The following is a 17,324-nucleotide window of genomic DNA, read 5'->3' on the forward strand; positions in this document are numbered from 1 at the left end:
GTCGCCACGGGCCAGTCCCTCCTGGGCCGTCCCGGTCCCGCTGGGTCCCTCAGCGGGTCCGGGGCAGGTTCCGCCCCCGCTCCCCCTCATGGCAGCGCGCCCTGGGCGCTCTCACCTCCCGGCCGCTTGGAGACGCTGTCCCTAACAAGGACGACCGGAGCCGCTCTGCCCCGCGTGCGCCCTGCCGGAAGCGGAAGCGGTGGCGCCTCGTGGTTCCGGCGGAGACGCTTGGAGCTGCCGCGGCCCGTTCCTGTTCCCGTTCCCGTTCCCGTTCCCGTTCCCACTCCCACTCCCACTCCCACTCCCACTCCCACTCCCACTCCCACTCCCACTTCAGCTCCTTCCCGGCCCTGCCCCCGCCCCCGCCCAGTTCCCGTTCTCGGCCCAATCTTGGTCCCGTTCCAGCTTCCTTCCCGGCCGCAGCTCCGTTCCCATTCACGTTTTTGGCCCCCTTCTTAGTCCCGTTCCCGCTCCATTCCCTTTCCCGCTCCATTCCCGTTCCCATTCCCGGCCCCGCTCGCATTCCCGTTCCTGCCATGGCGGTCCGCGCCAGCTTCGAGAACAACAACGAGCTGGGCTGCTTCGCCAAACTCACCAACGCCTATTGCCTCGTGGCCATCGGCGGCTCCGAGAACTTCTACAGGTGAGGGGGGCCCGGCCCTGCCCGGCCCTGCCCGGCCCTGCCCGGCCCGCAGCCCCGCGGGGCCCTGACGCGGCGCTTTCTCCTTGCAGCGTGTTCGAGGGGGAGCTCTTCGGGACCATCCCGGTGGTTCACGCCTCCATCGCCGGCTGCCGCATCATCGGCAGGATGTGTGTGGGTACGTGAGGCGGAGGGAGCCTCGGGGGGTCGGGAAAGGTCGCGCTTCGGTCGGAGCCGCACCGGGCTGAGCCGTGCCGGGGAGCCCGTGGGGCAGCGCCCCTCGCCCTCGAGGGTTGTTTTAATGCCTCGAGTGTGTGAGGAGGAGGAAGGATGATCTCAAAGGTCTTTTCCAACCTGGCTGATTCTGTGAAGGACGTAGGGAAATAGACTCGCCCGGAGTCGGGGCAGGGGAGTGTTGGCTCTGGGGGCCAGGGAAGCTCGGCTGCTCCTCGGTGCCCAGGGAAGGGGAGGCATTACCGAATGTGAAAGTCAGGGAAAAGCCTTTCACGTGTCTCTGCCTGGTGAGACCCTGTTAGGTCTGACCAGCTTCTTGCTTTTTTTTCCCTTTAACCATTGGGTTGTGCTGCCACAGCCACACAAACAGTAGTACCCGGCCTTTTGTAGAGCAAATGGCATCTGCACAGAGAGTTCCTTGTTAAGTGTCTCACTGAGAGCCTCGGGCCTCCTTTTGTCCTGTTGGAAGAGAAGGGGGTAAAGATGGTGCCATTCACCCACACTCTGCTTCAGCCAGGTTTTTCATTTCCTGAGGTGCTGGTTATTTGTACATCTCCTGGGCTGAATTCTGGGCTTGGAAGAAATGCACAGAGCAAGAGCAGCTCAAGCCGTGTGTGAACAGCAGGGAAGTGCTAACACACCCTATGGAAACATTATTTTCATTCTGTTGTCTTTCCTTTTGTCATGGTAGGGAACAGACACGGGCTGCTGGTCCCGAGCAGCACGACAGACCAAGAGCTGCAGCACATCCGGAACAGCCTCCCGGATTCCGTGCGGATCCAGCGCGTAGAGGAGCGGCTCTCAGCCCTGGGCAACGTCACCACCTGCAATGACTACGTGGCTCTCGTCCACCCAGATCTGGACAGGGTACAGGGCTCTGGGACATTTCCACCTTCAGAGTGGGGCTGGGAAATGCTGCCCAGCATTTGAGACTGGAATTGTTCCCTGTGGTGCAGGGTAGTGAATGTGCTTTGGAGAAGGGAAGGATTGGGGGGGTCCTGTGTGTCATGGGACAGGACAAGGGGGAACAGCTCCCCACTGACAGAGGGCAGGGCTAGATGGGATATTGGAAAGAAATTCTTCCCTGACAGGGTGGTGAGGCCCTGGCACAGGTTGCCCAGAGAAGCTCTAACTCCCATCCCTGGAAGTGTCCAAGGCCAGGTTGGACAGGGCTTGGAGCAGCCTGGTATGGTGGAAGGTGTCCCTGCCCCTGGCAGGGGGTGGAATGAGATGAGTTTTGAGGTCCCTCCAGCCCAAAGCATTCTGTAAATCAGTGATCATTAGGTGCAGTTTGCTTTGGGTGCATAAAATTGGATGAATTGGAGTGTGCATGGGTCTAATCAGGAGGGTAAGGAGGAGTGCAGTGAGGAGCATAGGAGGAGTTATAAGCTACAGCTGAGTGAGCCAGAGCATGTCATAGCTGAAAGAGACCATGGATGTGCATCATTACAGGGGTCTGAAAGAAAAATAGAAGGTTCTTGTATGAGAGTTTAAAATAAGGGCGAGGAGACAACGTCACTCCTATTTTATGTCTGAGAACAGATACCTTAACAGCATTGAGAGAGATGTGTTGCATGGCTGCAGGTCCTTCCAGCTTGTGCTAAAGGTGATGAAGGAATGGGACTTATTTGCAGGAGTGCAAAGGGAAAAATAAGGGGATAGGAGAAGGTTTTGCACTATATGTTTTCAGAAAGTGTGAAAAATAAAGTAAGATGGCCAGAGAGAGAGAGAGAGAGATCAAAATAATTCACAGTGAAATCTGGAGAGGAAGGAAGTTGTTAGAGTTATGAGAAACATAAGACCATTTTGTCCCAGTGGTTTGGGAGCACAGAGGACTGGTTTGCTGAGAATTGATACACGTGATGTACTGCCAATAGGGAGAGGGAATTTGGGCATTTCTCAGCAAAGGAATGAGGTTGTGTTTATAGTGACACAGGAAGCTGGGAACGTGTGGAGTGTGGAGCTTGGCTGTGTGTGTTGTGGCTGGGTTGCCATGGGCTGTGCAGTGTGGGAGGCTCCCAGCTGGGGGCTGTGTGCAGGAATAGCTTGACTTCCCACTGCACAATGCTGTTTGGCTGAAGGCTTTATCCTCCTTCCATTTGCAGGAGACAGAAGAGATCCTGGCAGATGTGCTGAAGGTGGAGGTGTTCAGACAAACAGTAGCAGACCAGGTGCTGGTTGGAAGTTACTGTGTTTTTAGTAACCAAGGAGGAATCGTGCACCCCAAGACTTCAATCGATGACCAGGATGAGCTGTCCTCTTTGCTGCAGGTCCCGCTGGTGGTAAGGCATTTGTGGAGTGTTTGCTCCTCCCATTCTCTCCCAACTCAGGTGCAATGTTTCTCCAGCTCAGGGGCTCCCAGATACTGTTTTTCTGTGAAATGATTTTGAGTGGGAGGTGAGGAGAAGACTTGAACCAAGTCTTCCAGACAGTTTCCTGTCCTTCCTGAGTCTGAATAAGCTGCTCAGTGCTTTTAGCTGGCTTCTGAAATGTTTCTCTGCTGGGATTGTGCACATTGTGTAGATACAGAATGTGAGGCTGTTTGTGGTTTGGCTGAAACCAGTGTTTATAAAGATTAAGTAAGAAACTCCTGTGCCTGCTCAGCTGGATGTGTGAATGCTGTTATCCTTCCCGCCCATTGGATTCTCTGCCACTGAATGCCACACCAGTTTCTCACCAGAGAGTCAAGGCTGTTCATTAATCATTTTATCTGACACCTTCAGAACTTTGCTGGTGGCAGAGTTGCTCTCTTCAGTGGTGTGAGCTGAGCCCCCAGCAAAGAGCTGTGCCAGGGCAGCGTGAGGAGCTGTGGCAGCTCCTGCTCACGGCTGTGTGTCCGGCAGGCGGGGACGGTGAACCGCGGCAGCGAGGTGATCGCGGCAGGGATGGTGGTCAACGACTGGTGCGCCTTCTGCGGGCTGGACACCACCAGCACCGAGCTCTCCGTCATCGAGAGCATCTTCAGGCTCAACGAGGCTCAGCCAAGCACCATCGCCACCAACATGAGGGATTCCCTGATTGACAGGTAGGGAGGATCCACCCCTGGGCAGGGTCGTGATCAGAACAGGCAAGATTTTATTATAAAAGCAGCTGGTTTCACAATTGATCTATCTGCTTTAATTACAATTTTTTCACTTCCTCTCCCCTTTTGTTGGGTAATGACAGCAATTACTCATTGGGTTATGGAATATTCTGTTGTAATGAGAATCCTTTCTGTGAGAACTAACATCTTTTCAGCTGGCAGAATTTCTTCCCTAACTGTTCAGTGCTTAGCTATGGTATGAATGGGTTTTTTTAAAACAAATCTTACTTTAAAATACCAATAACTTTGCTTGTCATCTTGGCTTTTGATCACTGTAATTACTCAACTGTTATTTCAGATGCTTGCTGTAACCACTTCTGGAGCCAGAAAGACTGCAGAACTTGTCAGCTGCTGCTGCCATAAACCTCTTATATTTAAAACTGCTAACTTGAATTTTTTTTAAGCCTTTTTTTTAAGCCTTAAAGACTTTGTCCAAGTTACTTTTTAATATGAATTGTTTTCTGTCTGGAGTGATAATGATATGGGACCATCCCCATTCATTAATGTATGTAAATGTTTTTCATAATGAAATGTTTTTACATTTAGGCATAAGCACAGGTGAATGTCCTGTGGGAACTGAATTTGGGCCTCGAGTTACAACCCTGAGCACCACTGCTGTGGTGCTGAAAGTGTGTTCCTGGACTTCCTGAGCATTGTAACTTGGGTTGCTGAGTTCTCAGCCACAATCTAGGAATTGTTTATGGCATAAGGAGTTCTTTCAGTGGAAAACCCTTTAAATTATTCTTTTCCCTGTTACAGTTTGAGTACAGATTCTTGATGTCTCTGAGCATATCAGAGCTGTAATTAAACCTGCTCTGAGCTGTAGTTCATTACCTGGGCCAGGCTGAGTGTGCAGATCGCCTTTGCCAGCCTGAGAGGTCTGATCCTGTGGCTGGCTGTTAGCAGCCAGAACGTCTTGCTTCCATTTTTTGATAGGTCCTTTCCTAGGAAAGGAAATTTCTGGGCCTTTATAGTGGGAAGGTGAGAACTGACTGAAGCTGGTATTTAGAAATGCCTTCTGCATTCTGGCACAACTAAACCTTCTTTCTGTTTTGTCTTTTAGCCTGACATGAGCAGTGTTGGTTCCTACTTCCCAGAAAGCTCCTAAGGAGTGAAGTGTTGAGCTGCACTTTGGATCACAGACATCCAGACCTTCTGATGATGTTTCTGCAGGCCTGGCCCAAAGGAGAGGCTACAAAACCAAATTTTTGTCATATTTTGTAAACTGTTACCACAAAAACTGACAAATAACATGCATAAGATACAAATAAGGAATGTTCTCTATCCCTTTGCTCAGTTCTTCAGCTCTGCTTTCTGGTTCTGTGAGGCCAACTGAGCCCGTCAAATTACTCCACAATATTTACTCTTGTGGCTCTTGGATGTTGATCACTAGAGATTATTTTGCCTTAAGTCTTGCACCAGTGTCCTGCTGCACAGAGTTTGTTTTGGCACTACATGTGCTGCCCTCTCTTTCCACACTCCTGCTTGAGTGGTGTTTCTGCTCTGGGTACATGTAAGACCCCTTTGTATGTCCAGTACCAAAAATACAGTAGTTTACTTGCCACAAAATAATTCAAAAATCATCACCTGCTCTTTCGCCCTGACTTGCAGCTGTTCCCGTGGGATGGTGATTCTGAAGTGATCAGCTTGGATAAAAACTGGAATTTTTCAGTGTCAATCCAAGGGCTTTTAACAGTAACAGTGTGGGTGTCCCTGGACCAGTGTTTGACCTGGTGTCATCTGTGCTGCTTAGAAGGCACCTGCAGGAGAGGGCCCAAAAGGCACACTTGCCAGTGGGCTTAATTTGTCCTGTAGGAGTTTGCCTCCTACAATGGGAAACTCTTAAAAAACAGTAAATCCCAATAGATTTGGACCACCATATCTGGAGTTACCTTGAAGACAAAGGTTAAATAGCATGGTTCTGAGCAGTCAGTCAGTCAAAGGCTACAGATTTGGGAGCTTCTTCATGAAGAGCTCTACCTGTGCCAGATGAAAGCTGTAGGTGCTGCTTTCAGGCAGAAGACTGTAATTTTTTTCCACACAGCTGTTGCTCAGTGGTATCTCATTTCAGTTGCTTTCCTGCTTGCCCATTAAGGGTGCACTGAAGGCATAGAAGTGCCTCCATTTCCCATCTTGAGGGTAAGAGGAAGCTCTCACTTGTCTCCACGCAGCTGCCTTGCTCTCAGCTGAGTTCTCTTGGGGAATGATGACCTGTAGGTTGTATGGGCAGAGCTCTTTTCAGCCCAGGTGTTTTGGGCTTTGTAGAAAACGGAGTAAATTTCCATTTTTGTTTTACTGTCTGGATGTTCAGGGAAGGCTTTGTAAGATTTGGCTGATAAAAGGTTACTCCTTCAAAATAAAGATTGCCATGATCATCTGTGATCAGATATCAACCCTTTAATATGTACCACCTGTCTTGGCCCTGACTCCAGGTCTCCTCTCAGCCTGTCTCAGTATTTAGAGTGAGAAGTTGCTTCCCTTTGGCCACCTCACAGGGCCCAGCTCTTGGGTGGAACAAATGTGATACCTATTTTAAATGTGGGCCTGTGGGTATCCTGAGCTAGTGAGATGGACTTGTGTACAAGGAAAACAAACTATAATAAAGAATGGATTTAGAAACATAGATCATGAGAGAGGATAAATGTGGTGTTTCAATGGCAGGTTGTGTCCCAGAAGACCTGTGCAGCTCTTTAAAGAGTCCACAGGGATAGGGAGAAGGTCTCTTGTACTGTTGTATTTTCAAAAGACATTTGGCAGGATTTTATGCCAAAGGCATTTGGGGACCTTGGGTGAGCGATCCCGTGGCATGAGTGAAGCCCTCTTGTCTGGTTTAGGAAAGTCAGTGGATTAGGGCAGGGAATTTTGGCCATACTGACTTACTCAGACTAGTGAGGATGAGGACTGGATAGAAAGGGAAACTCAGTGGAGTGTGAAGTGAAGCATGTTGTGGTTAAGAATCCAAATTTCACCCAAACTCTGAGCAGTGCAAGAGCACATTCCTGACTGAAGGTCCATATTGGAACAGATGTGCTCTGGCTTCAGTAATGGTCAAGAAAGCAAACAATGTCTGGAGCTAATTAGGAAAATGAAGCCCAAACAGCTCAAAGCAGCATTAGCTGGAAATCCATGATGTATCTTTATCCTGAGCTCTACCTGTAGATGAGATGCAAGTGTTGCACAGTGGTTGCCAAGTGTTTCTGCAAATGGATATTTTGGCGTAATGCTCACCTACATTGAATTTTGGGTCTCAAACTCCAAAAGAGGCTGGGGAAAGGAGGGGTGAAATTCTCATGCTGCTGCCCATTGCTTGCCCTGAGATCTGCCCTGCAGTGCCAGCTGGCAGGGGCAGGGTGCTGAGGAGGAGGCTGAGTGCAGCACTGTGTCGCAGCAAGGGTGAAATGAGAGCCCAGGTGAAGGCTTCCAGAATGGCAGGATTCCAGGTGACAGGCCCTTGGCATGACAGCCTGGGACACAAGCACAGTGCAGCCCCTGACTGCCCCTTTTCCATGTGCTTTCATCTCCAAGGCAGCACAGCAAGTGTGCTGATGATGCCAAGACATGTTAAGGAATAGTCAATAAAATCAAATTGTGTATTCCCAGAGCTGGGTGCCTACGGGGTCTTGGGAGTCTTAAATTGCTGAGCTACAAAGGTGTGGGTTACATAGCATGACTAAAGCCACCTGGCACCTTTGCCATCAGGCAGTCGAAGGCGACATGTGACTTCAGTTTCTGGGAAGGGTTGCAGGAATGCTCAGAGGAACTACAGGAGTGCTGGACAAATAGGTGATACTATGAGAAGGGCTGGTATCTAGCCCTGAGGTGAATGTGACAGGAGGGAGAAATTAAAAGTCTCATAACTCTGGGTTCAGTGGGAAGGTCTTGGGGTGTGTGCTTTGATGGTCAAAAACTTGTCAGGATCCTTTACAGAGGTTTCTAAACCTCTGAGTCCTCACAGTATAAGTGGAGATCTTGAGGTTTAATGACTCATTATAAATTAGGAATAGTTAATCTGTTTTAGAGGAGGACCAACTTTTGTGAATGTAGTGGTCATGTATCCCAGCAAATGTCTAAATTTCCTGTAACAATGAGTCTGAATGGTGATGAAGTTATTCAAAGTAGTCAAAAACTGGAAAAAAAATAGAATATTGAGTGCAGTATAGTGAGTGTGGCTGGCAGCTTGTCCAGGGTGTTCCAAGGTCCCTGAGCTGTCCAAATCCCCATGCTGCAGAGAGGATCACAGGAGCACACAACAGCCTTTTGCTTGTTAAGAGCTGAATTACACTGCTGATCCCTGCTCCTCTGTGGGAACAATATGTCCCACAGAACATATTTCTGGACAGGAGCTGGAATGCAGCCCCTGCCCACAGAGAGCTTTGGCCAGGCTGATGGGCAGCGAGTCCAGTGCGTCTGTAGCACAGCACAGGATCCCAGCAAAGAGCTCAGGGGTAAGAACTGTCCCTTACACAAAAAAAACCGTGTTTGTGCCCAGATCCAAGTTACCCCAGGACTGCCCATGGGTTGATCTAAGCAAAACAGAGGTGGTAATGAATGGGATTGTGCTGGAGGAAAGCTGCCTCCCCTCCTGCAGCCCGCTGTGGCTGCAGAGGGCTGCTCTCACCCCCTGAGCACCTCCTGGAATACCTCACCGCCTGGAAACTCCCATATGTAACACCTTTCCTGGAGCCAGACACAGAGCAGGTAAAAAAGGCCCCGGGGTATTTCTGTGGCTCTGGAGCAGCAGCTGAGGCTGGGTTTTGGCAGCCCAGGGCAGCAGCTCACTTTGCTGCAGCCACCCCGGGCACAGGGCTCAGCCTCCTGCCTGCCCAGGCACTGCGCTGCCTGATCAGCTCGTTCCTTGGGCAGGCCAAAAACCTAACTTTGGGGCAAGGGGGAGGCAATACAAACAAACCCAGACATTGCTCTCCGTTGTAAATTTTTTTATAATTTTTTTTTTTAATGATGGCTGTTGGAAGTTGCTCAAAGGTTTGGGCTGTCGCAGTCCCGGCGAGATGGCAGCGTACAGATGAGACCGAGGTGCCAGGTGGCCGTGGTGTGTCCCACCACACCTCTGGTACACAGAGCAACGCGGAGTAGCGTGGGGGTGTCCGATCAGGAGCTCTGATTTCATTTGGTCCTTCGCACTCCTTCACTCATCATAAGACGTTAGCACGTTTTGTCACTACAGTTCAAAGTTTCGCATCTACGAGCTTCTCACTTAACTTTGTAATATGTTGGTAATAGTTTATGTTTAAACACAATAAACAGCTTGGCTATGGAAATCAGTTATGAAGGACAAAATACAGTTTGAGACCACATGTTAATGCAGTCCTAGTGGGCTTCACCAGACGAATCTAAGTGTCTATCCTGCTTCACCAGAGCAATATTTGAGCACTAATTAGCAATCCAGAATGCTAACAATCTCTCTGCTGCTTTGTTCCTCATTGTAATTAGGAATACTTTTAGCGTGTTTGTTGTCCTTGGGGTTTTTTTTCAGAGCTGACATTACAAAGCTGTACTTTTCCTATACTAAGTGGACATTCTGTGCATTGCACTTCATTGCACTCAATAAAATTCAGTTATAGGCAGAGGGTTTAGGTTAATCACCTGTCCCCCATGGTGAGCGGGCAAAGCAATTCCTGTGCTGACATGGATGGCACTTCTGTACAGTGCTGGACTTCACCATTACACTGCACTGCAAAAGGCTCTTCTACTCTTATTCAACATGGTAAAAATATCAGCATCAACATGAAAATCAAAAGTTTGTGGCTAGGGCACAATGTCCTGAACCACTCACAACTGTAAGAGGGACAAGCAGAAGCTACTGTTGTAGGAAGAGATCTGTGGAAAGTCACTAGCTGAAAGTTAAGGTATTTTTCTTGCCCTTACCTGATTTTTATGGCTCTGTCAAACATGGTAAACTCATTCTACTCTGTGGCATGCTTCCTTTGGTCCTTGCCAAATATTTGCCTGTGAAGAAGTGGGCAAAACAAACCCCCAAATTCTGAAGGCATACAATGTTTGTAACATCTACAGGGGTTGGATTTAGTTTTATAAACAGGCCTAATTCTTAACGAACCTTGATAATTTCAGCAAAATATAATGACGACCTCACTCCAAACAAACATTTCCATTCTCCTGAAACCCAACGTACAAATTCCACAATCTAGTTACACATGCCACAGAACAACAACTCATCTTTCCCCAGCGTCTGAACGGGCAGAGTGCAGTCTATCTATACACATTCCCCGTATTTTGGTAACCATTGGTTCCTGGGTTCTTGCTGGCGGGAGCTTAAACCAACTTACATGACATTTAAATATTTCTTTCATGACTGGCTCCCAAAACAAAAACCATGATTGGTTTGGTTGGTTTTTTTAAAGACCCGATTACTTTGTCTTCAGATTGTCCCAGTTTAGGGCTTGATGTTGCCAGGTGTCTGGTTTGGTGCTTCTTGAGCTTCTGCTCCGCACTCTGGTACCTCTTTGAGTGCTCGGTGGTTCCTCGTGCACTGTGCTGAGTGGCAGCACTGATTAGTTATGAATGTACAAAACATCTGACCAGCAGGTATTGGAAAATCATATCCAGGTAGATCCCTGGATTTTTTAATAAACTAAGAAGATTTTTTAGAATGATTCAGCATCAGAATGTCTTCTGCTTATGACACTGAAATTGTTCTTGTTCATAGATTTCATGATCTTAATTCATTTATGAGACAGCTATTAAAAAAATGGTTCTGTTCAGAGGTGGTTTAGCTACACTGGAGAATGCTGGGTTTAACAGGGAGCACTGGTGCAGGGAACTGAAGGAAGTTTCCCAGATCAGTTGAAACCTGTCTCGAAGACTGGTGCTGGCAGAGCGAGCCGGAGGATGGCACCGTGACTGGCAGGTGACCAAAGCAGTACAAAGGAAAGAGGCTCTACACTGCAAGGTTGCCTGCCTGTATTTTTTCCCCTTTTCCTGCTTATTTCCATCCCAGGGTGTCCAAAACTTGTAGGTCACTGAAGTAGTTTTATTTGGTAGGCTTTTCAATGCATTTTTTTCCTCTTTTTTTCTGTGTGTGTCCATAGTCCTCATCAGCTCAATGAGTTGAAATGTGCAGCAGGCTGTGTCATACCCATTCCTGGACAGGTCTTTTGTAGTACACAACATTTTGCTGTACCTCTTTGTTTTTAAACTGGAAGATTGTGTATACCAGGACAAGGATACACAGAGACAGGATGCAGGGGATCACCACTGCGATGGCATTGACAGTGCTGGGCATGTCATTTATTGTAACCATGATATCCACATCGTCGTGCGGGAGGCGCCGGTCCTTGCTCCGCTCAACTTCCTTCTGGTTACAGCCCATCCAGTCCTTGAGGATCGACCTGGGGTAGCCTGGCTCCACACTCAGCCTCTGGTTATCGAACTTCCAGTACTCCTTCCCTTTGTAAAAGTAGGTGTAAACTAGGAGACAAAAGAGAGAGTATTTCTCACTATTTCCTATTAATGAGCTGTGCTTGTGGGAGGATATTAAGGGAGCCTGAACAACCTGAAGATGGACACTACCTAAGTCAATAAAACACATTTATCCAGAACATTCCCAAGCCATTGGAAAGTGAAGGTGTTTTTGGAGCTGGGATTTAAAGGAGAAGCTGTAACCCTGGCTAGCATGTTCAACATTGCCCATGGAACACCATTCCCCTTGGCCAAGACAAGCTGGGAATTAAAAAAAAAAAACCCCTACTATCTTTAAAGGAAGGTTCTGCAGTGAGTTATTTTTTACTAAGGCATCTGTAAATATGTGCTCATCATTGCCAAGTGGTTAACATCATCTGCAGGGTGCCACCATGTGCCTGGGTATGACAGTGTTTGGAAGAACACCCCGTTTCTGTTCATTCAGTCTGAGGGAGCAAATGCTGAGTAAGAGGAGTCCTTTTGCCACAGAATCCTGAAGATCTGGCCTGTGTTAAGGAGCAGTGTTGTCCTGCTGCTAGGAAGAGGTGATGCTTTATGCTACATGTTGTCTGAAGCACCTCCCTCTCCCCAGATGAGCCATTTTCTAAAGACTCTCAAGTTATTAGGAAAAAAGAGAACAGGAGAAGGGAGCTGTGGTGAAAGTGTTGGTCTTCTGCACTGTCCCCCAGCTTAGCTGGCTCTCGTTGTCATCCCTCCAGCCTGGCCCAGCCCTACAGCCCTTCTCTCAAACCACAGCTCCAAATTTGAACACAGCCTCAGTGGCACAAGCCCCTTCTGTTGGCTCTTTCCCTAACTGGAGGAGGAGGAAATTTTCAAATCAGCGAAAGAAATGTGTTGGAAAGGGCCTCTGGAGCTCCAAGCCCCTACTCAGAGCATAGCTTCAAGGCTAACTACTAACATCAGACAGGCTGGAGCCTTTAGCAGAGAGCCAGAGCTCACTACAGGTGAATTAGGAGGAAATATAAGTTCCAGCACACCCAGAACCAGGGCCCAGGAACAGCTGGGGAGGGTCTATTGTGGCAGAAAAAGTCCCATTCCCACAGAGCTGGATTGTCACAATGTGGTTTAGCAGATGAGGAGGTGTGTGGGTTGGAATGAGCGTCAGGAAGGATCTCAGACTGCTGCTGCTCACAAAGCCCAGGTGACCCCAGGGCTTCTGAGACTTGATCCTGGATCAGAAAATACTCAAAACACTCCACATCCAACCGCCCGGCTCCCAGCACAGACCAGCTCTTCCCGATCTAACAGGTGCAATGACTGCAGACACATACAGCCTTCCTTGCTGATGAAAGCCCCCTGAGGAGCCTGAGGGATTCCTCTCCACACGGTGATGGGCTTCGGGTAGCCTGGGTCCGTTGCTCTCTTGTCCTCGTTGTACCTCCAGTACCTGTCCCCTTTGAAGAAGTAGGTTTTGCCCACGGGCTCCCAGCGCAGCGCCGTGTCGATGCCCTCCCGGGGCAGGCAGCTCCCCAGCTCCACCAGGCTGTGAGGGTAGCCTGGCTCTGCCGTCACTTCCTTAAAAACCCAGTACTTATCTCCTAGAGGTGAGTGGGGACACAACAACAAACAGATTGGCCTGTTAGGAGTCGGATTGGTATGAACCTAAACCAACCGCAGTGAACCGCAGCATCTTGAGGGCTTCCAGGCTTAACTGTAACGTGTGAAGAAGCTGCTCCTCCACTTCATTTTGAATCTGAAACCTCATTTCATCTGCCGCCCTCAGCTCTTGTTTTGGAGAGCTGTGGAACAGCCCTTTCCCATTTACCTTCTCATACCAGTCATGATTTCAGCCTTGTCTCATCCCCTGTCTGCCATCCTCTGCTCAGGCTGAGCTGTTGATCAGCCTAAGCTTTTCAGACATTTCTGTTACCTTTCCCTGAGCCTCTCAAGTTTTAGAAAGCTGAGGTACTGGAGCTGCAGACACAAATCCAGAAGCCCAGGTACTGCGGTTTTGTACTGGCCATGCTTTCCAGCCACCCTTCCTTGCTCACATCTTGCTCTCAAGTTACAGGATCCTGTTCAGGCACTGTCACCATACAAGGAGCTAAAGTGGGCCCCAGCACAAGGTTGGTCATTTTGTCTCTTTAGGAGACAATTCTCCAGAAATGAAGTTTGGGAGTGCCCTGCACCTGGAGAGGCCTCAATGCCCTGGTAAAAGGTGTTCAAGGAGATAAGCAGGGCACTGGCACTCCTGGAAATAGGAGCTGTTTCTTGTTATCACATGAAAGCCAACTTCCCCTAATTGATATTGACTCTATACAGAGATTGTCCTGGCAAGGCCAGCCCACACTGAACCATATTTTAAGGATGAATGGCTGCTTCAAGTGCCCCCTTGGAAAAGGGCAAGGGTGCGTATCTGTTTTCACCATTTTCATACCAAAAAAGCAGCCTGAGCTGAGGCAGGAGTGGCTGGCTCGTACTGAACTGTACTGTACCTTTGAAGAAAACGAATTTGCCATCAGAGCGCTCATAGGCTGCGTCGATCTTTGCAGGGAGGCCCTTCCAGAACTGCTCAATCTGCATGGGGTACCCCTCCTGCACCCGGTTGTTGCGCAGACGCCAGAACCAGCGATCCTGAGGAAACCAGAAGCCTCTTGAGACTGAGCACTCTTGTCTTGCAGTCAGATCTGGCTGGGTCCTGCATCCAGCACTGCTAATCCTTGCCCAGGCCCCACAACCATTACAGACACAAGTCCTGCTTCAGGTGACAGCTCCAACCCAGCCCAACACTGACTCCAGTGTGGGAAGTGCTGTAGGGGGAGGATGGCAGCACAAAGGGGGAGATGTTGAAAAAGGGTGGAAAGAAGGAGAGGGGAAAGGAGCAGGGAGGAAGCGAGTCCACAGCTGTAAGCATTGTGACCTCTCCGTGTCTTGTCACTGAGGTGCCATGCTTGTCCTGGTTCAGTTGAAGCTTGGCTCTTGGAGCCCAGGAGAGTCAGACAGCCTGAATATCACCTGGTGACTGTGTGAAACACACAAGGTTTAAAGGCACAAAGGAGGTATGAAATATCCCTCTAGATATTTGATCATTACTTAGATCTGCAGTGGATGCTCAGGGATGAGCATGAGCAGGACAGAATCTTTGAGACTTCTCTGAGATACCATCCCAACCTTCAACTAGCTTCATTTCAGGAATCTTCTGCAACTGATGTGGTTTGTTCATTTAATAACCTTTAATATGTCCTCTTCCACATTTCACACCCAATGGGCAGAGGGAAAACTGCTGGTATTTTGGAAATGGGATAGTGGATGTGCATATTCTGTTGGTACTCTAATGGGTTATTGAGCAAAGGGCTGTAGTTTACAAGAAAGGCTGACTCAAATTCCCCAGGTAGGCTGAGTGCTCCCAGAGCCCCAGTTCCATGCATGTCACCTCTGAGACAATGAGGCCTGCTCCCAGAGAAGCTGTGGCTGCCCCATCCCTGAAAGTGTTTCCAGCCAGCTTGGACAGGGCTTGGTCTAGTGGAAGGTGTCCCTGTCCATGGCAGGGGGTGGAACAAGGTGGTCTTTAAGGTCCCTTCCAACCCAACCCAACCCAACCCAATCCACTCTAGGACTCCATGGTTAGCCATGGTACTAGTATTGCTTCCTGGCTTTACAGGTGGCTCCTCTCAGGCTCAGTGGTGTCTGAATTCTCTGCCAATGCACCCTGTTCACATTTTGGAGCGCAGAATGTCTGGGAATTTTGTAAATCCCATCAGGCACTGTTTTCAAATATTAGAGAACCAATCTGCTCACACTTCCTTCCAATATTGCTCAGTCATCACCCTCAGAGGAACAGAGCTATTTTCACAGACATTTCAAATCTCACTACCAAACATTTCTATTAACCTTTTCCAGCAATAAAATGAAGGGAAGACTTATGGTTAAGTGGGAATTGTCAGTACCTTGAAAACAAACATTTCTCCTCTAAAGAGAGCCACAGTGTTAAAGTTGCCATCACAGATGTTTGGTTTGGAGCCAGGCAGAGCTGGCCTATCACCCAGGGGAGGACTGGGAGGTCGTGGGTGTCTCTCGTGTTTTCTTTCCGAAGTGGAGTGAATTCTGCGAACAGGAAGAGTTGGTAAAGGCCTGGTTGGCTCCAGGGGCTCTATAGGAGGACCTAGAAGTGAAAAGGAATATATTTAGCAAAGTGGACAAGCTTGTTTTTTCTGTAAGGTTTAAAAGGCTCCAGGCTGGATGGACAGCACTGCCAGGGATTTATGTACTCCTGATGCAGAGCTTATTCCCTAGAAATGGGGAACAGAACAAGATGCATCCACATGTGAAAACTATCCCAAAACAGACAAGTGATAAGAACTGAAGAAGAACCAGAATGTTTTTGTAGGTCTTCCCAAGGAGGCTGGAGCTAAAAGGAAGGAAGAACCACACCAGTCACGTTCCCAACTGAAATGAAAGGTGGTAACCCTTAAATAGAAATGTTCAGTAGACCATAAAAAAAGGCAACAAAAAACCCTGGAAACCAAAGCAAAACCAGAAAAAAAAAGTTAGGGTGTGAAAACCAATGCTACACTGTAAGGGGAGCTGCAGGGAGCATTTAGTTACACAGCAGTGACCAATCTGTGCTGTCCCTGGTGAACAGCTGTGACAAGGGATCTTATCCCACTCAACTGACGACCTCCCAGCACAGCTCTCCCTTCCCATTCTTCCTCAACTCAGCTCTGGAATCTGACAAGGCCAGAGAAATAAAAACACAAGTGAGCTAGACTGGAGCAGAGTTCTTAGCCTCTTGCCATAGGATGTTTTCATTAACTGTTAGTGGTAAATCTGGACCAAATCTCACTCAGAGACACTTTTCTTGTTGCTTCTCAGAAAAGGCCATGAGTTAATATGGCAATAAACAGAAGGCCATTAGAGCAAGGGATTTTAGTGGGCTTGAGATGTGAAGATGGTTTATTTGCAGGGATCATGGCTTCAATCTCATTCTGAGCCTGTAGGATAAACCCCCACCTGTGGGCAGAAGGGGGGCTGGTGCTATGGGTGCTGTTTCAGTGTCACAGATTGGGGCCAAGGTGCTGCACCCCAGCTGAAGGTGAACACTGGCCCTGGACAAGGCTCATCCTCACAGCCTGGAAGAGTCACCCCAAGCTGGGCACCTGCCCATAGCCAGGATAGGGATTTATGAAGAAGGACTGAGGTACCCATGGAGTCCACACATTTGTGGGGTCAGAAGAGGGCTTTTGCAGATAAACATTTTGAACTGTGCAATCTGAAATAATGGTTTGGTGCCTGAGTCTCCACGGCAGCTTTACTCTTAAATGTTCCATTTTTAAAGGGTTCCTAAAATGGATGAGTGCTTAATATGTCCAGGAAAGGTGACCAGGTTAGGAACATCCTCACAGCTAATGACAAAGAAGCCATCAGAGAAAGCCACCTCAATAGCTGTTAACAAGGATGGAACAGTAAGAATCTCGTGCAGGTGTCATGGATATGATGTTCAGAAAGTACCACTTGGATGGTGAAGTCCAACTTCCTGCAGTACCAGGCCAGAAACCTCCACCAGCAAGTCCTGTAACGAGCACAGTGTTCCCAGGACAGATACAGATTCCAAGCATAGAATATCCTCTATAATGCACAGCAAACTGCTGTAATGATTAAGCCCTGTCGCAGCTGAAGTCTACCTTACCTACTGCCTGAGTTTGTGCAGCTTTAAATTCAGTGCTTTCTTTCTTATGTCTAGTGTCTCAACATTTAATAATTTACAGATCCTGAATGGAATGCTTTTAAAATTCTCCTTTATTAACTAAATAGAGTGGCTCCTTTGGTCTGTTGTTGCAATGGCTTTTGTTTTTTGGATCTTGAGACTTATACCTCTTCCTAAAGCTTTTCAAATGGATAACTGTATTTCTTCAGGGCAACAAAGGATTACTCATAATGTGATACTTTGTGCCATGTGCAGACATTAGCAAC

General features: G+C 48.3%; 3 protein-coding genes across 3 annotated transcripts in view; 1 reads left to right on the plus strand and 2 right to left on the minus strand.

Annotated features, from left to right (window-relative positions):
* Positions 1-49: 49 nt before the first annotated feature.
* Positions 50-538, minus strand: LOC121365902 (octapeptide-repeat protein T2-like). The gene has a single exon (XM_041490474.1). The coding sequence runs from the start codon at positions 536-538 to the stop codon at positions 50-52; it is 489 nt and encodes a 162-aa protein (XP_041346408.1).
* EIF6 (eukaryotic translation initiation factor 6) lies at positions 191-6,349 on the plus strand. Its single transcript, XM_041490450.1, has 6 exons — positions 191-643; positions 733-818; positions 1,566-1,741; positions 2,980-3,156; positions 3,718-3,899; positions 5,020-6,349. Exons 1-6 carry the CDS (start codon positions 537-539, stop codon positions 5,027-5,029), a joined length of 738 nt encoding a protein of 245 aa, XP_041346384.1. The 5' UTR covers positions 191-536; the 3' UTR covers positions 5,030-6,349.
* Positions 6,350-8,881: 2,532 nt separating this feature from the next.
* MMP24 (matrix metallopeptidase 24) overlaps positions 8,882-17,324 on the minus strand; it is a 43,725-nt gene continuing 35,282 nt past the window's right edge. Inside the window, exons 6-9 of the mRNA XM_041490452.1 lie at positions 15,302-15,516; positions 13,850-13,988; positions 12,686-12,952; positions 8,882-11,402 (exon numbers count right to left, since the gene is read on the minus strand). Of these exons, the coding sequence (XP_041346386.1) occupies positions 11,065-11,402; positions 12,686-12,952; positions 13,850-13,988; positions 15,302-15,516 (959 nt within the window). The 3' untranslated portion in view covers positions 8,882-11,064. The remainder of the gene's footprint in view (positions 11,403-12,685; positions 12,953-13,849; positions 13,989-15,301; positions 15,517-17,324) is intronic.

Source organism: Pyrgilauda ruficollis, unplaced genomic scaffold, assembly GCF_017590135.1.
Source record: "Pyrgilauda ruficollis isolate IOZ18807 unplaced genomic scaffold, ASM1759013v1 scaffold123, whole genome shotgun sequence".
Lineage (NCBI taxonomy): Eukaryota > Metazoa > Chordata > Aves > Passeriformes > Passeridae > Pyrgilauda > Pyrgilauda ruficollis.